General features: G+C 43.5%; 1 protein-coding gene across 4 annotated transcripts in view; it reads right to left on the reverse strand.

Annotated features, from left to right (window-relative positions):
- LOC129831946 (roundabout homolog 2-like) overlaps positions 1-18927 on the reverse strand; it is a 53216-nt gene that overhangs the window by 12056 nt on the left and 22233 nt on the right. For all 4 annotated transcript variants that reach the window (XM_055895589.1, XM_055895587.1, XM_055895588.1 and 1 more), the window contains exons 2-11: positions 18016-18342; positions 10181-10338; positions 9659-9779; positions 9421-9559; positions 6205-6332; positions 4269-4393; positions 2940-3111; positions 2511-2716; positions 987-1068; positions 547-721 (exon numbers count right to left, since the gene is read on the reverse strand). In XM_055895589.1, coding sequence (XP_055751564.1) covers positions 547-721; positions 987-1068; positions 2511-2716; positions 2940-3111; positions 4269-4393; positions 6205-6332; positions 9421-9559; positions 9659-9779; positions 10181-10338; positions 18016-18342 — 1633 coding nt within the window. The remainder of the gene's footprint in view (positions 1-546; positions 722-986; positions 1069-2510; positions 2717-2939; positions 3112-4268; positions 4394-6204; positions 6333-9420; positions 9560-9658; positions 9780-10180; positions 10339-18015; positions 18343-18927) is intronic.

Raw genomic sequence — 18927 nt, forward strand, 5'->3', positions numbered from 1 at the left:
CAGATAGCTCTATTTAAAGACTCTGTTAGATGAAGTTTGAGGAAAGTAGCTAACAGCTACCCATGGGAATGTCTTGTCTCAAACTGTGCTGTCAGTCTCAGTGCCAGGCAGCTTGTTGGCCTGTATGTGTGTCTGGCTCTGCCTGCCCAGAGCCTCTGCCCTCTCTGCCTCTGTGATAAGAGTCTCTCCTTCCCAGGTCGGTGCTGTCCAGGACCACAGGGAAAATGATGCTTTTTTCTTCATGCAACTGATTCTATGCTTTATGCTTTTATTTAATCTGCCATGGCGTGTTTCCCTTCACGTCATTATTTCCTGCCATTGTAGCACATGTATGTTAAACCAAATGGAGAATCTCTGTATGTGAATACAAATCAAGGACACAACTGATATAGCAACAGACCTAGAAAGACCCAAGTACCCAGCATTGAAATAGAAATCCCCTATTTATATAGTACCCTGCAGAGCCATGTATTAAGAGAGGTTGGTGTTTGGTGTGGTTTCTAAATATATGTCTCTGTTACCCAGTCCTTGCATGTCATACCGTACCTGAAGGCCTCGATGATGTAGGAGGTGACAGCGGCCCCACCCTCGTGGGGGTTGGACTGCCAGGTGAGGGTGACTGTATTCCTGGTCACATCCGTCACCACAGGCTTCTGGGGCGGCCCTGGCAGCTGGATGGACTCTGACACCCGGGGAACTGATGACCCAGGGGCTCCGTCCTCTGGAACACAAACAGGGATACGGCATGAGATAACATGAGACACAGTGGTGGTGTGTGATAATGGTAACTTTGTGTACCGGGATATAGTCTGAGCTTGACTGTTTATTTTTCAAGTCTATTGATATCTACACACAGTAGTGATAAATACTGTAGCTAAAGCAGGAAAGTAGGTTTCCATAAAGTATAATGTACATGTACTGTATCATTTGAAACCAATGGGGTTTGTATGGTTTTGTGAGGCGCCAAGGGGAGTGTGTGTGTTTACCTCTCATGGTGAGTGTCCCGCTCCAGCTCGACTCGCCCGTGGCGCTGGACACCACACAAGTGTACATTCCCGAATCCTTATTCTAGCAACAGAAAGGTGCATTTTAGCTCCCTTTCATGAGGAGAGGGGACCCAAAACATTGGAACAACAGTGCTTTAGATACTATCTGTGTTTGTTAATCTGAGTGGAGCAAATCTCAGCGGAGCTCCTCTTTTTACTTATTAATTGCTTCTTTGTTCACTGCTTTGCCGCCGTCCTGAGACTCACTTTTAGAAGTGTAAAGTTAAAATATTTTATGAAATGCCACTTTGCCACAAAGTAGACATCACTCAGCCACAGTAGTAGTAGGAGTCATATGCGCTGAACACTCCTGAGAGAACAGCAGTCGAAATGTGATTCATCTCCCCATGTGCATGGTCTACCTCACAGGTGTCTAACTCATTCCACGGAGGGCCGAGTGTCTGCGGGTTTTCGCTCCTCCCTTGTACTTGATTAATGAATGAAGCTCACTTATTAGTAAGTCACTCCACTTACCTGGTTGTCTAGGTATGAATTGAAAGGAAAAAACAAAAACCAGCAGACACTAGGCCCTCCATGGAATGAGTTTGACACCCCTGGTCTACCTGCTCTCCCTTTCCACAGTACTGTATGTATATATGTCCTCCACTGGCCAAATGGTGTTACTAACACTGGGCTGGCGGAGTGCCAGTCTACTGTAACCAACATAAATTCATGTTAGATCATTCACCACAGCATCGACCTCTGGTTTGTGGATTGGTAGTATGTGAACAGATGAACTCTTTGTGAGTTTAACCACTGCTGAAATATTGAAGACTAGGAGGGGGCATCGCTAGGCTAAATATTTTTAGCCCCTCTTTCTCCCTCTACATCTCGTCCTCTCCATTCCCCTCCCTCCCTCTCTCTCCATGCCAAGCTAATGCATCTCTTCTGTTCCATTGAGCGCAGTGACATGGCAGATTTCCCCTGCCTCAATGATGCATTGGACCTTGTGTTAATGTTCCAAGTTTGCTGAGCACCACTGCTGAGAGAGAGAGAGTTGTGCCAGAGATGTAATTAAAGGCTTTGAAATCGTTAATCATGCGTGACCACAGTCAATTAGCACAAACCATGCTGCTCTCCCCGCTCCGCACGCTCACCTCCAGGTGAGGCCACAGCACAAAAGGGCCATGGACTGCTCTTTCATCAAAGCAGAACACATTTACATTTACAAACAAGCCCCTTCATTAACATTACAATTACACACTGCATAGGCAGGTAATCGCGCCAGAGAGGTCGGTTTGAAATTCAGTTTCACCTTGATTTTTTTTCAACGCAGAGTGGTACTTATAATGAAGGAGAACATAAAAACATTTGTTGGTTGCCCTCCGGTTTTGGAAAAAGTACAAATGTAACAATGATGGATGGCAGGCATTTCTGTACAGCCACGCGATACTAATTTATTAATGAGGATCAAAAGACATCAGATCACAGCCATATTTTTATTCCATGACATCATACACGTACCTCAACATTAGTGATCTGCAGTGTCCCGTTCTCCATCAGGGTCATGCGGGGGTCGTCCCCCACAATCCTCTCCCCGTCCTTTTCCCACATGATCCTTAGTGAGGGTCCACCAATCGCATGACACTGCAACTGGGCAACGGACCCCAGACCCAACGTCTGATTGGCTGGGCCTTGACGGATGATTGGTGGAACACGGTCTGAAGGACCTATGGGTGAGAGGGAAGAACAGACAGGATATTATGACAGTGGGTCCTGTCACACACACTAATGTCCACTTTATTTGACAGTGGTTATGTAGAGCTGTTGAAGGCCATCTGCCCATCCATATATGTGTGTTGTAATATCAATATATTTTTGCTGGGCTCTCTTCTCCCAGTACCATATGTCCTTCCTCGTCTCAAAGTAACCCCCTCCATCCCTCAAACTCACCCCCTTCCACCTCCAGCAGGGCTTTGGTCAGGACACTTCCTGCTACACTGATGGCCTGGCAGATATAATACCCAGAATCCTCTAGGTGCACGTCGGTGATGGACAGCTCACCACTCATGGAAACGGAGTAGCGGCCGGACTGGGAGAGGGGCTGGCCAGGAAACAACAGCATCTATACACACACACAGAGAGAAAGAAAAACTTGCATCTTAGCTAGTGATGAATCAGAGAGATGGTGTATCCATGCATTATATAGCCATCACTTTTCCAACACAATACAGAATAGCAGGAGAACTACAGACTTTTGGTTTGGTCTGTTGGCTTGATGTGAGCTGACAGATGCTTTACACACGGCCAGAGTGATGAGAGGGGGAGATGGGCATGAATAGGGGGAAGGGACAGCCTTCCATCCATCCATCCATTTCATTCCTCTAAGAGGCTTAGACTGAGTGAGAGGACCAGGGCTATAAGGTCACAAGATAATCCCAAAAGTACAGCAAACCGCTTCACAAACAGGGGACCAGGCACATCAACTATCAAATAGACTGGAACACATTGAAATTTATTCAGAGAGCCTCAGGCCAACTTCCCCCTGCCTTGCGGATCTGAGGGTTAACTCCTCTATGCTCTCTACTAGAACCATCTAGACTAAGTAATCTTGATTGTTCCCCCGCTGTTATCAGAATGTTATCATTAGGTATTTATAGTAAGTTATAATGATAGAAGGTTTTAAACATAGTGTTTCTGTGCCTATTTCCGAAGGAGGCAGCTCCTCTCCCACCTGATGTAGCTCATCTGAGTCACTCCCCTCGTCTACCCTTCCTCCCCCTCTCTTCATCTGTCTGCAGGTAACAGTGACTTCCTCGCCAACGCATTTCCTGTGATTTCTTCCAACACCTATTGGTTGTCGCCTCTCACAGCCAAATACAAACGAGCTCCCTCCCTCATTTCACCTCGGCCAACGTCTCTTCAAGAGCACGGGCAATCAAGAAAAATGTGTGAAAAGCATTGTTAAATCGAACAATTCCCCGGCTTGTTTCAAGCTGAGAGAAATCAAATGAGTCACCACCAAACAAACATGGTGAGAAAACTATTTGTCTGCTGCTGATCAAAATAAGGCTAAAACAAATCAAAATCCTACTTAAATGTGACATAACATCATTACTTTGTTGATCAGTTTAAAGTGCCATTTATCTATGACAACGTATGTTGTAGTTTCTACAGTACATAGTTGGAATTTTATTAGTCATTTTTTTAAATGTTTTATTTAGGAAGTAGTCTTTCTTGACCACTCACTTCCTGTTTGTCAGGAAGTGCCATCATTTTTACCTGGCTTCCTTCTTTCTTCCAGAAGATGGCAGGTGAGGGGTTTCCTCTGGTGCCACAGTGGAAGGTGACACTGCACCCCTGAGCGGAGATCTGGTCCTGGGGTTTAATGGTGATCTGTGGGGGCACTGGAGAGTAGAGCAGAGACACTCGGTTAGAAGATTCAGATTTTAGGCTTTAAATTATAGCGTTTAAATTCACAGTTTCTCCTGCCTTCCCTGCATAATCAATACCTACTATGTAATTCCAGAACAGTATTTATTCAACATTTAGCATATATAACTACCCTTTTTAATCCATGATTTGACTGCTGTCTTTAACTCTCTTTAACCCTAAGCCAGTTGATATGGTTTCCCTTTCTGATTAATCTGCCTTCTCATTTTCACATTATGAGTGAAGACATTGATGCATATCTTTCATACTGAGACGAGTCATCATCTAATTCCAATCTTAAACTATTGTGATGGTATTAGTGGGTTTACTTTGGAGTGATATCAGTGGAAATGAACTGGCAGTCAGGTTGTGTGCTGTGGCCACAGCTTGCTTCTGATCCCACCACATCCTGTCTTCCTATAGACTTTGACTGCACAATGACAGCATTGACTCCAATTCCAATTCTGAGCTCTCCTGCTGTTTACTCTCCTCAGCAGGCTTCTTCCCTGTCTTCATGCACACAACGCACACACACATGGGATCAGGCTAAATCCTCAAGGGAATTGAGTCATCTGTGTCGTGTCTTGATTTTCACTCTGAGGGAGAACACAGCAGATCTTCCCACATCAGAGATGGAGCACGCACACACAGCCACAGAGAGAGACTGACTTCACTACACTAACACCACTAACCAGCCAGCAGGGGGGATGTAACTATGACAGGGAACCGTGTAGAGAAACCATGTTACTAAACATTAATGTGGTTTATGTTCACTTCAAATAGAGTCATGATCAGAGTGAACATGTATAGGCAGTTCTGTTACCTTTTAATATTTCAATATTTTTTTTACAATATAAATGAATAGTGGTATTTTTCCATTGGAATAATTTCACATTCAGCAATCATGGGTTTCTATGGTAACAAACAAAGTGAATGTCTGAACTTTGTGACCTCATATCTCAACACACTTCTTTAATAAGAGTAAAAACAGCAGATGTGTTTGTTTGATACCAGTCCTTAATCTGGTACACATTAAGTCACTGTGTCAGAGTACAGGCTTACTTACTGCACTGCCTGAGTGCTGCAACAGGCCAGTAGACTAGAATCCTGACCATGCAGTAAGTCATGTTTACAGGCTCTTTTAAACCATTAGGTGCTGATGATACTGAATGAATTAAATATTATAACCCCCCTTGCTTTTAAAATGTATTTGAAAAAAATCTACAAAACAGAGTCAGAATGGTGTGGGGGAAATACAATTAAATGGAATGAGATGGCTGACTACAGTAAAATGAAAACATGACATCTACTACATAGTCAATGAAACATGGAACAGAAGGAAGGGAATGCATTGTTTGAAGAGGTAGGGTTTAGATTTCATCAGGACTGACAAAAGCAATGGAGGATGAAGTCAACCCTGCTGCCCAAACAGCCAACACACACACACACACACACACACACTTCTTATTAATAGTGGTCCTGCTTTTTGGCAGTGTGTTAAAGTGCACCATCTCCCAAACAGCTGTCAGAGGGAGTAATACATACGGTTTAGCATAAGCTTCAGTCAGTGGAGTTGAAGAGAAGAGAGCCAGCCACAAATACATTGATATGCCAACACGTATTCCAACACACACGGATGGATGGGCAGAGCTTTGACAACTCTAAATGACCACTGTCAAATGAAGTGGACATAACAGTGTGTGACCGTACTGTACTGTAGGAGAAGGGTGAGAACACATATCAGTGTATGTGATTGAGTGAGAGAGAGAGAATCTTTGTTTCTTACCATGGACCTCTAGCGTGGCTGAAGCCTCTGTCTTGCCCACGCTGTTCTCAGACATACAGGTGTAAATTCCCCCGTCCTCCCCTCTCACCCTAGTCAGACGTAGGCTGTTGTCACTGTGGATCTCAAACCTGGAACAGAGACACACAGAGTCAAAAGTATTTTCATGAATCTAACCATCGAGACAGAAAGACCAGGCCCGTGTCAGAATACCCATACTTCCGTTCTAAATAGTAGGCATTTTAGGTACGCGAAAATAGAACGTTTTATAGCATGTGAAATTTCGAGACAAATAAGCTTTAGAATGCCAGGATGTTATACTCATTTCGGGTTTTCATCTAGTAGAATTCAATGCACACTTTTAAAGAAGAGAATCGTCATTCCAGACTCACGTGTGATAATCAGTTAATAATGAGATAAGGGAACGCGCTGTACTCAAATGAACGAATGGAGGGAATCAACGCAATTGTGCATTAGACGGCACATTCTCAGTAAGATGAGCCCAGTATGATGATATTTGTTGCTTACTGCATTTGTTTTTGCTACACAGTATGTTCTAAATGGTATGTAGTACAATTAATACACAGTATGTAGTTTTAGTAGTAGGCAAGACAGATTTTGGATACCGTCCAGGTGTGAGAAGCACTGCCTTGAACTATGTAAAAGTGACCTTGAATGTACCTGACCCTCTGACCCATCAAAATGTAATTGTATGAGGTAATCTGAAACTGTAGATAAAAAACAATTAAATACAGAAAGGATGAGTCAACCCTATAATGAGTCAACCCTATAACTTAATAGATCTGCAGAGAGAGATGTGTTAAGTTAAGTCAACTGTGTTAGGGTCAAATAGCCAATCAGAATGGGCAAAGTGAGTCACCTCCGTCACCATGAGACCATCTTAGAGTAAATAAAGTATTTTCTATTTATTTCTGCAACACACTTGCTCATCACAAATTGTTTGCAAGCTAGTTACAGTGCCTCCTAAACACATGATTGACATTGTTCCTCTCCAAAATCCACCAAGGAATGTGCTTTGTCTACACAGACAGTCTTCCCGCCGAAACTCGATTTGATTTTGATTTGATTTCTCTAACACGTCCTAAAAGTGAATACTAGAACATATTTCTAACATAAGATTGTGGGGAATGGTCAGTGGTGATCTAAAGAATAATCATGTCATATGGGTTTTTATTTTGTAAAGCCATTAAAAAGGTTTTAAAGGAAATACTGTAACTTGAAAAGTATACACACAACAGGTATGAAGTCTCCATCCTTAACGTTGTATATGAAATATGGAAGAATTTTTTTTTGTCAAGATAGGAATGTGATTTTAGGAGCCATAGGATAATCTATCTCCTATAAACTGTGCATGGTAGATAGCTACGCCGGGAGTGAGGTCAGAGAGCATAAAATAATTGGTGGAGAAATTAACATTAGACCAGAAATGCGTGGAGCGGTAGCTACACATTTGAAATGGTTGGAACATTGAACCTCAACATGAGGTGGAGAAAATAAACTCACCTCCCAGACCAGAGAGGCGTGTAGAGCTGCAGCTCACGTCCAGAGTGGTTTGAACCTTGAATATTAACACGACGAATAGGTGAGAAGCTCACCTTCCAGACAATCACTGGTACGGCTAATTAGCTGTTCTACGTCAAATATCTAGAAAAGTGAATTTAAGTGGGACCATCCTACTACTCTTCTCAAATCACCATATTCTACTACTCTCATCGCCAATGGGAACCGTCGACACGGCTGGCTAGCCACCTTCCAAGGAGCATCTTCCAGAGTGAACAACAGTAGAAGACGGGAAAGGGAAGACCCCTTTCGGATAATCAGAGCCATACAAGCGTGTCGCTGAAAGGCCAGTGAATACATTCATGATTTCTTACTTCAAACGGGTGGCGGTTTGTGTGCAAAGTATATGATTAATGCGAGAAAAGTTTCTAAAATGTATCAACGATAAGTGTCTCTTTCTTTTTCTCTCTCTCTCTCTCTCCATGTCGTTGTGTAAAAAGCCACCATATTGTGTCAGTCCGCTAGGGACCTTTTCCTCATGTATTAAGTGGGTATGTTTATTCTGTGTTATTATTTAGTTAGCTAGTAAATAAATAATTAAACCAATTTGTGTAGTGCTGAATCGTAAGTAAAGCTGTTTTTTTTGCAGATGCATGAGGTTACGACTGTTCAAAATGATGATATGATAAGAGGTTATGATTTAATACGTTGACTGTTTTATGGATGTGATAGGTAAAGACCTTTAGAGTTAATTCGAGAGATGGTAACTCTGTTAACAACCGCTCTCATGGTGCCCCAAACTCCTAATGAGTTCATTGTTACATGATAAATTTAAATCAGGTAACAATTAAACATAGTTAGTTGATTCGTTAAATAACAGTCATCAGATTAATGAAAGTAAAGTCACGACAACATCGAAAAAGAGGGTGGGCTATCAATTGATCATTGATATTGATGATTGATGTAAATCTGCTATTGACCTAGAGCGATTTCTTTTACTGATTATTATTTATATTCAATGCTCATATCAAATAATAAGAATAACTTAATTATATAATATTAATAATCTTCTAACTCATGATATATGGCTGGCTGTCAGTTGCTTCTGTTGATATTTTAGTATATGGTGGTTAGCTAGAGTCTAGACTGCCTGAGTTGCTGCTGCCCTGACATACATGTGCAACTCCTGACTAAAGAACGGATGGAGTTGGGTCCGAGGGTCGTTGATGCAGCCTCTCCTCTCTACATCTTTCTGCCTCTCTCTGCTATGTGTATCAGCCAACCAGAGCGAATATTATTGATGGAGGCTAAATCAAGTGTTAATCAAATGTTGAAATTTAAACTAGGGGGCTGGCAAACTTGATGACGCCACAACGAATTGCGGGTAGTGGGCTCCGAACAGCAATGACACAATATTTATACAACAAATTCATTTTGGGGAAGATTATACCACCACCAAAAAGGGCACTTCGGAGACTGGAAGAGGAAAAGGGCACGAGCTCTGCACAGGTAGAGCCCTATCTGTGTACATGTCTGTGCATTCCTGGTGAATGGGCTTTCCTCATTCTGTCAGTCTGTACCTCCAGCACTCCATCAATCAATGTGTCACTGAGTGTTTTGTCTATCTCCTCAGATGTCAATCAATCAATCCGTTTATTTTCTATTAGTGAGTGGACCTGTCCGTAAATGTGTCCTCACCTCCCGCGGGGGAGCTCCCCCTCCTCTCGATGCCAGCGTATTGTGGGGGCGGGGTCTCCATGTACCTCACACAGGAAATCAACGGTCTCTTCCTCCATCACCACCTGGTTCACCGGCCTCCGTATCAGCACAGGACGCTCTGCATAGAGAGACCCAGAGTTACACACACGAAGACAGCGTAATGCGCGCACGCACGCACGCATGCACGCACACACACCAACGTGTGTGAGAGACTCACCATACACCACCAACTCAGCAGGGTCACTGTCCCTCTCTCCCACCATGTTGGTGCCCACACACACATACATGCCAGCATCACTCTTCCTGGAGTGGGAGATCATCAGCTTGCCCCCAAGCATCTGAAAAACAAGACAGTGATGACAGGTCATCATATCACTCCATGTATTAGCCTTTGGGCTTTTCAGAGGAGAGGCAGTACTTCCACCATCTGACATCAGCACTTCAAAATGGATGTATAATTTATGATTCCACCTTCATCAGCATGTATCATTAAGGATTCCACCATCATCAGCATGCATCATTAATTATATTAATGGCCTTTGAGACAGTTTGGGTTGACTTGGGACTTAACTGCACTGAGCTCAGTGAGGTTTGGTTGGAACTTGAGTGGGTTGGAACTCTAGTATAGGCAAACTCTAGAGGGTTTTACTTCTAACTCTAAATGAGCTTGATGCTGAAACTAGGGGTCATAATTCAGGGTTCATACAGTGCCGTGAAAAACTGTATAGGTGAGACTCACAGAGATGCGGTCATCCTTGTTGCTGACGCGGGCATTGTTCCTCTTCCAGGAGACGGTGGGCTCAGGGTGACCACGGGGGGGAACACACTCCAGGACCGCTGGCTCACCGGCTGCCACCACCACATCACTGGGGGCCTGGCGGAAGTCATCCCTCAGGACTGGGAAGAGGAGAGCATTGGCATGGTTTAGTCTATCTATTCATATTACTGTACTTTTATTTGACCCGGTAGGTAAACACATTAGGAAAAATAGACAGAGTCAAACTATATAGCAGATTGTTTTTTATCTATTAATTTAGTACCTTTATATGTACACTACCGTGCAAAAGTTTGGGGTCACTTAGAAATGTCCTTGTTTTTGAAAGAAATTCTAATTTTTTTGTCCATTAAAATAACATCAAATTGATCAGAAATACAGTGCAGACATTGTTAATGTTGTAAATGACTATTGTAGCTGGGAACGGCTGATATTTAATAGAATAGGCGTACCGAGGCCCATTATCAGCAACCAATCACTCCTGTGTTCCAATGGCAGGTTGTGTTAGCTAATCCAAGTTGATCATTTTCAAAAAGGCTAATTATTAGAAAACCCTTTTGCAATTATGTTAGCAAAGCCGAAAACTGTTGTTCTGATTAAAGAAGCAATAAAACTGGCCTTCTTTAGACTGGTTGAGTGTCTGGAGCATCAGCATTTGTGGGTTCGATTTCAGGCTCAAAATGTCCAGAAACAAAGACCTTTCTTCTGAAACACGTCCATCTATTCTTGTTCTGAGAAATGAAGGCTATTCCATGTGAGAAATTGCCAAGAAACTGAAGATCTCGTACAACGCTGTTGGAACACAAGAGTGATTGGTTGGTGATAATGGGCCTCCGTACGCCTATGTAGATATTCCATTAAAAATCAGCCGTTTCAGGGACTCCCGGGTGGCGCAGTGGTCTAGGGCACTGCATCGCAGTGCTAACTGCGCCACCAGAGTCTCTGGGTTCGCGCCCAGGCTCTGTCGCAGCCGGCCGCGACCGGGAGGTCCGTGGGGCGACGCACAATTGGGCTAGTGTCGTCCGGGTTAGGGAGGGTTTGGCCGTTAGGGATATCCTTGTCTCATCGCGCTCCAGCGACTCCTGTGGCAGGCCGGGCGCAGTGCGCGCTAACCAAGTGGGCCAGGTGCACGGTGTTTCCTCCGACACATTGGTGCGGCTGGCTTCTGGGTTGGAGGCGCGCTGTGTTAAAGAAGCAGTGCGGCTTGGTTGGGTTGTGCTTCGAAGGACGCATGGCTTTCGACCTTCGTCTCTCCCGAGCCCGTACGGGAGTTGTAGCGATGAGACAAGATAGTAATTACTAGCGATTGGATACCACGAAAATTGGGGAGAAAGCAGTTTCCAGCTACAATAGTCCTTTACAACATTAACAATGTCTACACTATATTTCTGATCAATTTGATGTTATTTTAATGGACAAAAAATTTGCTTTTCTTTCAAAAACAAAGACATTTCTAAGTGACCATAAACTTTTGAACGGTAGTGTATGTAATTGAGAATATGTTATCTTTCAAATGCAAACAATATGAGATATATACATCAGAATTGGAGTACACATCCATCTCCAATGCGGTATTCTGTCAATGTCATCACAAGAGTAATCTCAAATATTGTCCTTGTAATCAATTTGAGCATATTTTACATATGTAGAGTTTCTGTTTGAAGGTTAGACGAGAGGAAAACAAGCTGATTGGGTGAAAGCAGTACATTGTGTTTTGTGCTTGTACATGACTGTTCAAATCCCTGGCAACTTCCTTGTTGTGCAGTGTTTTGATGTTTCCTGTGCCGCATCCTAGACTGCAGTCTCTACTGTCAGAGTGGATGAATAATGCACAACTCTCAGTCCAACACAGAGTAAACAAATACAAACACATTAATAATTTAACCTGTCAGAGGGAAAAATGGCATCACACATTAATGCAATGCTTCTGCCTCACACTGGAAACTATGCTAACTCACATTTCCGCACTATAAATCTGACAGTGACACAACGACGACATAACTAAAAAAGGGGACATGATCTTTATGTCACTGTCACACAGTGAGTTTAGCAGCCTTTTCTCTGCAAAGGAAGACAGGATGAGAGGCTTGACTTGGCAGCAACCTTTGTCATTAAATCCCAGCAATGATTGACAGAGGAAAGAAACTGTATGCGCTCTGATGCCTGGCTGAGGCCTCAGGAAACCTGTGCAGCACTACTATTCCAGCGTTGAAAATGCACACACACACACACACACACACACACACACACACACACACACACACACACACACACACACACACACACACACACACACACACACACACACACACACACACACACACACACACACACACACACACACACACACACTCTGAGGGTCTGCAGGTGACCCTCCCTATGAACCCTTTCCTCTGGCTTTTTCCTTGACCAACACACACTACTCCAGAATAACATATCTTCTTATATTTTAGGTTGGCATTTTACAAAGTAAACAATCAGACCAAGAACATCTACCTGCCTGTTAAACTATCCATCTGTTAGCACGGTAATGCATCAACACCCAATCAAATCAATTAGCACTGCAAATATGCTGTGAATTAGTCCAATCTTAAACATCAGTTAATCTATACTAAACACATTAGTGAACTCATCACCTGTCTGTCAACTGGACGTCTCTCCAGCTAAGCCACACTACCCCCATCACTTATCCCCTGACGTGTGTTTGACAGATCCCTCATCAACACAGCAGCTACCTGTGTCTTTTAAAATGGCATTTATATTCACAACTACAGTGACTGACTGACTACCATCTCATTTAGTTTATCACAGCCATCTAGAGCGTAGAGACTGGCTCTCCTCTATCTTGAGTTGTAAGGGCTGCAATTATCTTGGGAAACGTGTTGCTATGAATATTCCAATCTCTGAGAAGCAGACAAATGGTGGCTGAGCCGTCGCTGAGCCGGCTGCGTTTCAGATCCGCTGTCATTATTGAAGTGGTCATCTGTCGATCTGCTCAACCTCCCCCCTCTCGCCAGCCCCCCAATATGAGACAATCTGTCACACACTCTCTGGCTGCCTGAAGTCGCTGCCTGTTCAAATGCAGCAGTATCTCTACTTTGATCATTTGGAGGCATTTTTTCTGTATTATAATGAAGCACATTTAATTCCTCAGCTGAGACTAGACTTTGTCATTGACGTGACATTTAAACTTTTAGAAAAGTTGATTTCTGTTTCCCATTTGTTTCAAAGGTAAAGACTTGTTCAGAACATTAAAAACCTTGTCAGTATTCCTCATCACATCCAACTGGAGTTTTTTCTGTCACAGATTGTAATACATCCACCTCATCTGAATCTAAGATACACAAGGCCTATCAGCTCATCCAACTAGTAGCAGTTGCACCCCTACAGTCTGGGGTGAGTTAAGTACATAGGCAGGGGGGCAGTTTAAGGGAACATTTACAGGCACGCGCTGCCTGAACATCTGTCCCTTCAGGGGTATAACGGAACCCCCTGAGCTCCCGTCCCACCCGCCCCCAAAACCCAACAAAAGGAGACGCCAACACAATTAAAGAACCCCCTTTAGACAATTGATGGATGAGCTATTACCTGACAAAGCACACACCCTTCCCCTCCCAACAGTCTGTTCAGTAGTAGCCACTCAGCTAGCTGCTTGTTTGAAAAGAGAGCTGAGGGCTAATTGAAAGTGGTGAATTATTTTTAGAGATCCGTCTGTAAAGGGCCGGTGTGGAGACGAGACCAGGAGCACAGAGACCATCACTACCCAGCCATATCGAGGGAACTGAAGAGAAGACATGGTTAAGGAGCCAATGAGCTAATCCACACACAAACACCTCTCCACTCTCACCCACACATTCAACCACAGAAGTCCCAGAATGTGAACCATTTGAGGGCTTGAAACAAGTGTCAGAGAGTGGAACGTAGCCTCAGATAATTTCCCCCCAACTCTGTGCAGTGCGAGCAGCCAAGAGCAACTCTTTGAAGCTGTTGGAAGTAAATACGATCCCTCCTGCACCCAGGCTTTAAAGGCTGACATGCTAAAAGTCGTTTCACAGAATTCACACACTGTTATATTTTTATGAAATGATGATGGCACCACAGGAACCTCTGATATTCTCAGACAGACAGATGGCCAGGGGACTTCCTGAGGTAACGTCCAAAACACAGTCTTTGTACCAGACGTGACTCACACTGTGATTCCCAATGGTGGTGAGTAAGTACCAGGACATCCTGAATCTGAAGTATCCCAACCTCACCTTACGGTGACAGAAGTGGAGAAGAGGACACCTAAGGTCCTGGCCTGGGGATAAATAAAGCCCATATTCATCTACCTCCTGCTATTTCTTTAGCTCAGCTTAAACAATGTTGTTAAATGACTAACCATCATGCTCTATGGTTACTACCGTAATAATTGTTACATTTACATTTTAAACATTTAGCAGACACTTATCCAGAGCGAACTACATTGAGTGCATACATTTTCATACTTTACTGTTACTGCTACATTCCTATTCTGGGACAGTGCCATTTATTTTCATAATTGTAATGCTTCAGGGATATACAGATTAAGAGATTAAGAATATCCTCAGAATATTCAGCACTGTATTTTTAAGTGACATTAATCTCAATATTTAGCATTTAGCAAGAGTGCAGCTTTAGTGCAGTCGTAGTGGCCATCTGTTAATGTTTTGAAGTGGGGAGATGGGAGAGTAGTCATGGCAATAATAGGCTGCTTTGCATCGTGTGGCCCTTGTCAGTCAGTTCACTATGAACACCACTAGACTAAACATCAGTCAGTTATCAGATTCACTGAACATTCTCAAGGCAGGGTGGAGGAGTAGGGTTGACAGGATTGGGGAAGAGTGTAGGGAGAAGGTGAGGATGGAGGGGGCACTCTAAAGGTGACGTGAGGGACAGGGTTGAGAGGTTGGGCAGAGTTGTTCGAGGGACAGGTTGACTTCAATTGGGATGAGTCTTGCTCTTGAGACAGAACTGAGCGATATTCGCTAGATGAGCCAGCTGCAAAGTCAAAATTGTCTATATTGTAAAAATGCATGAAAACAAAAATTTGATTTTTGGTCTTAAATTGTTAGAGTTAGGAATTAGGTGTGGTGTGGTTAAGGTTAAAATATGATTTTATGACTTTGTGGCTGTGCCAGCTAGTGACCACTCTGCAGAACAAGATTTATGATGAAAAAACACTAACCAGAGGACACAGTGGCAAGCTGTGTACAGCAGCGCAAGGCAGCTCCCGCTCAGCCCAGTCAGAGCTCTTCTCTGTCCTGGCACCCTCCACCCCTTTCCTACTAGCACTGACTTTGCTAATAACATATTTATTGAGGGAAAATGTATCTGCTACGATTGTGATATGTAGTCGTCTTACCTAGCCATCTGAGATACACACACTAATTGTAAGTCGCTCTGGATAAGAGCGTCTGCTAATTTACTAAAATGTCAATGTAGATGAAGATGTGTATGGGATGGGAGCCTGGCAGGCAAGTGGAAGGGTTCTAGCTGAGAGCAGGTCCTAGAGCAAAGTGACCTGATGGTCAGTCAGTCATTGTTCTTTTGTCTCAGTACAGTAGGAGTACACCCATTAGAGGTGGTCTAATTCTATCTCTCTGCTACTGCCGTGTCATGGCTAATAGAGCCAGTGGGCGCCTGTCGAGAGGAGGGATTGATTTAATCCAGCCATTGTCTGTGTTTACTGAGGTTAAAGAGGGACTCAGGCAGTGCCAGGTCTCCTGAGCCTGTTGTGTTTCAATGGTTGGACGAGTGGTCAACTCATGCCTACAAATTCCTCCTTAGGCACTTGTTAAAGCCAACTTGATTATTCAAAATCTCTAATCCTTTATGTAAATGATTATGACAAGAAAAAATGGGTAAGGTATTGTAGTAACAATAAAGAGAGTTCAAATGAACAGTTTGGCCACTGCGATATCTGTCCATACAGAAAACATCTCTCCTGTATTTCTTCTTCAGGGTTTAAAGAAGAGACCAGTGGCAGAGTTGTAGTGTAGAAGAGGCCAAGAAACAAGCTGCAGCCCAAAATGTCATTCCTTCATAATCCCCCCATCAGGAGAAAGAGGGACATCTGGCCCTAAAGCCTTTTAAGCAAGTTTTATTTTTCATTTGTCCTACTTTATTTTAATCCAGCTCAAAGAACGCGGCTGTTTGCTCCCTCAGACAGACATTCACATTCATGGCTTTGAAATAGATACCGCTTTCCTCTTCTTCTTACATAAAGGCTAACCGACAGAGCAGAACACTGCTATTTCTGGGAGGAATATGTGAATGGATTCATACACAATATCTCATTATCTAGGCGCTTCAACAGCCCTGCTATTCAGCTGGTCGCTTACAGCTTATTCATGCCAACAACAAGAACACAGCCAGCAATAATTGACTGTTTAGTATGTCCATACCCAACATTAAAGTTATTCTGAGGAAGTCAAATGAGGCAACAGTGTCTAGTTATACTGAAGCCTGAGTTGTGGACCCCGAAGGCGAAAAACATTTAAGGATGAAATACATGTCACTTCCGATGCATTTGTGCAGTGAAGGGACTGATTGTGTGGAAGGAATGAACTGTGTAGAAATCTAAATTCGACAACCCTGTTGAGGTAATACTCTACTGTAGCCAATCCCCATGACAGTCAGGGCAGGGTGAGGTGTCATGGTTCAGAGGTCAGATCTAGGCATGCCTACATGCCACAGCAATTCAATGTATCTTTCCTCTGAGCTACTCCCAAGCCAGGAGTTGCATTGATCTCAGTGTTATTTCACTATCGTTACCATGGTAGCAATTCAGTCCTAATCAATCATAATCAACATATTCACCAGCTACCCAGAGGCACCAGACCTAGGACAATAGTCATTACTGCAGTTAGTCACCGTTAGAGTGCTTGCATCTAGGTGATGCATAGTCTTACTGGTAGGACTGTCATCTCCGGCTACATCTCCACTGGCTGAGGAGAATTCATCATCAAAAACAGCAATATAACTGTGGCGCTTAAATGTTTTTCTCTGGAAGCTGTTCTGCTCTAATATTTTTAGTTTTTCTCTAATATTTCATGTTCTGCCGCTTATGAGTGTGGATATATCACTCAGTGTGGAAGCTGAACTAAAGCTGGCCCTATTTTTGAACATGAGCTGTGGAAGTCAGTGAGCCATGAGCAGTTAGAGGCTGAGGCTGAGGAGGCTTGGCTGGCTCTGTGGTCTGGTGGAAGATAAGATGCAGGCAAATTGTTGTTTTGTGTTTTTAAACGAGGAGACATTCCCTAATCTGTTACGCTCCTTTTCCTAATCAGCACACTCCGCTAATCCATTTCCTAACGGCAGAAAGGACCTGCGTTCAGCCCAGGGTCACGCCACACTGCCACAATTACAAGGAGAAAGAGGCAAGTGATGCAGTTGTCACTAGTTACCACAGACAAAGTCATAATTTGTTATATTTGTTTTTTAAAGAAAAGAAAAAAAGGTTATTTTTGGTCTTAATTTATGGTTAAGCAAAAGGTTACAGTGTGGTTAAGGTTAGGGTTAAAATCAGATAAAAAAATATATAAATTGTAGAAATAGGCAGGGTTTATGACTGTGACAACTAGTGATGACCACAAGAGCCTAAGGGCCACTAATAGACAAGTCTCTCTAAATGGTCATATTTTCAGAAGTTCAAGATAGCAGCTGAAAGCCGGTTCTCTTCCCCTGTTGTGCTTTGAGAGAGACAGAGAGAGAGACATAGAGAGACAGAGCGAGGTCATGGGGTGACATTGACAGCAAGTAAAATGACAAAGACTTACTGGCTACTTCCAGTGAAGCATTTCGACTGACAGCCTCTCCAAGGTAGTTACGTGCCACACAGGTGTAGACGCCCTCGTCTGGTTTAGAGCGTCGTCCGTGGACGATACGCAGAAAGAAGAGGGAGCCGCTGGGAAGGAGCATTCGGTGAGATCGAGGGTCATCCCGGTCCGTTTCCACCCGCTCCCCGTCCTTGTACCACTCCACAGTGGGGTTAGGCCGCCCCTCTGCCTTGCAGTTGAGGGTTGCGGGTTCCCCCTTGGACACGATCAAGTCAGTGGGGTCTTCCAAGATCCGAGGTGGGCTGTCCTCAAAACGTGCACGGGACCCTGTGAGGTGAAAGAAGCTTACTATCCATGCAGCTGTCTATCAGTCATTCATACTGTAGCCCAAACCTGCAATCTCTGAAAGAAAACATCACAACACAATGTAATCCCATTGAGAAAAAAGGCAGTAGAAAAGCTCTGTGGCAGGCTAACCCAAATCCATCTCCACTGACATGGACGTATAGATGCATGAAGTCTGAGGGAGAGACAGATGGGTTGGACAATAATAGAGAAATGTCTGTCACTCACCACTGAGATCTGATGCACCATGATAGTAAAGCTGACAACAAGGATCAGAACTTTGGTACTGAAGATCTCATGTTGTTGTTGTTGTTTCTTCCCACTCCGTAGAGATAAATCACATCTTTATTTTACCTTCTGGGCCTCTGTTATTCTAGTGTTTAACAAAACACCTTATCAGACATTCCCTTGAGCATAGGTAAGTAAGTATCCTGCTTGTATACTCTTCACACTGTAATGACTTCTAGCCTTTTAACCAACTTTGTTCGTCCATTGAAATGTAATTTGTCAGTAATGGTTGGTAGCCTGCTGAAGAAGACAGGTTTTATTCTGATGGGGTATTTTCAA

The sequence above is a fragment of the Salvelinus fontinalis genome, chromosome 33 (assembly GCF_029448725.1).
Source record: "Salvelinus fontinalis isolate EN_2023a chromosome 33, ASM2944872v1, whole genome shotgun sequence".
Lineage (NCBI taxonomy): Eukaryota > Metazoa > Chordata > Actinopteri > Salmoniformes > Salmonidae > Salvelinus > Salvelinus fontinalis.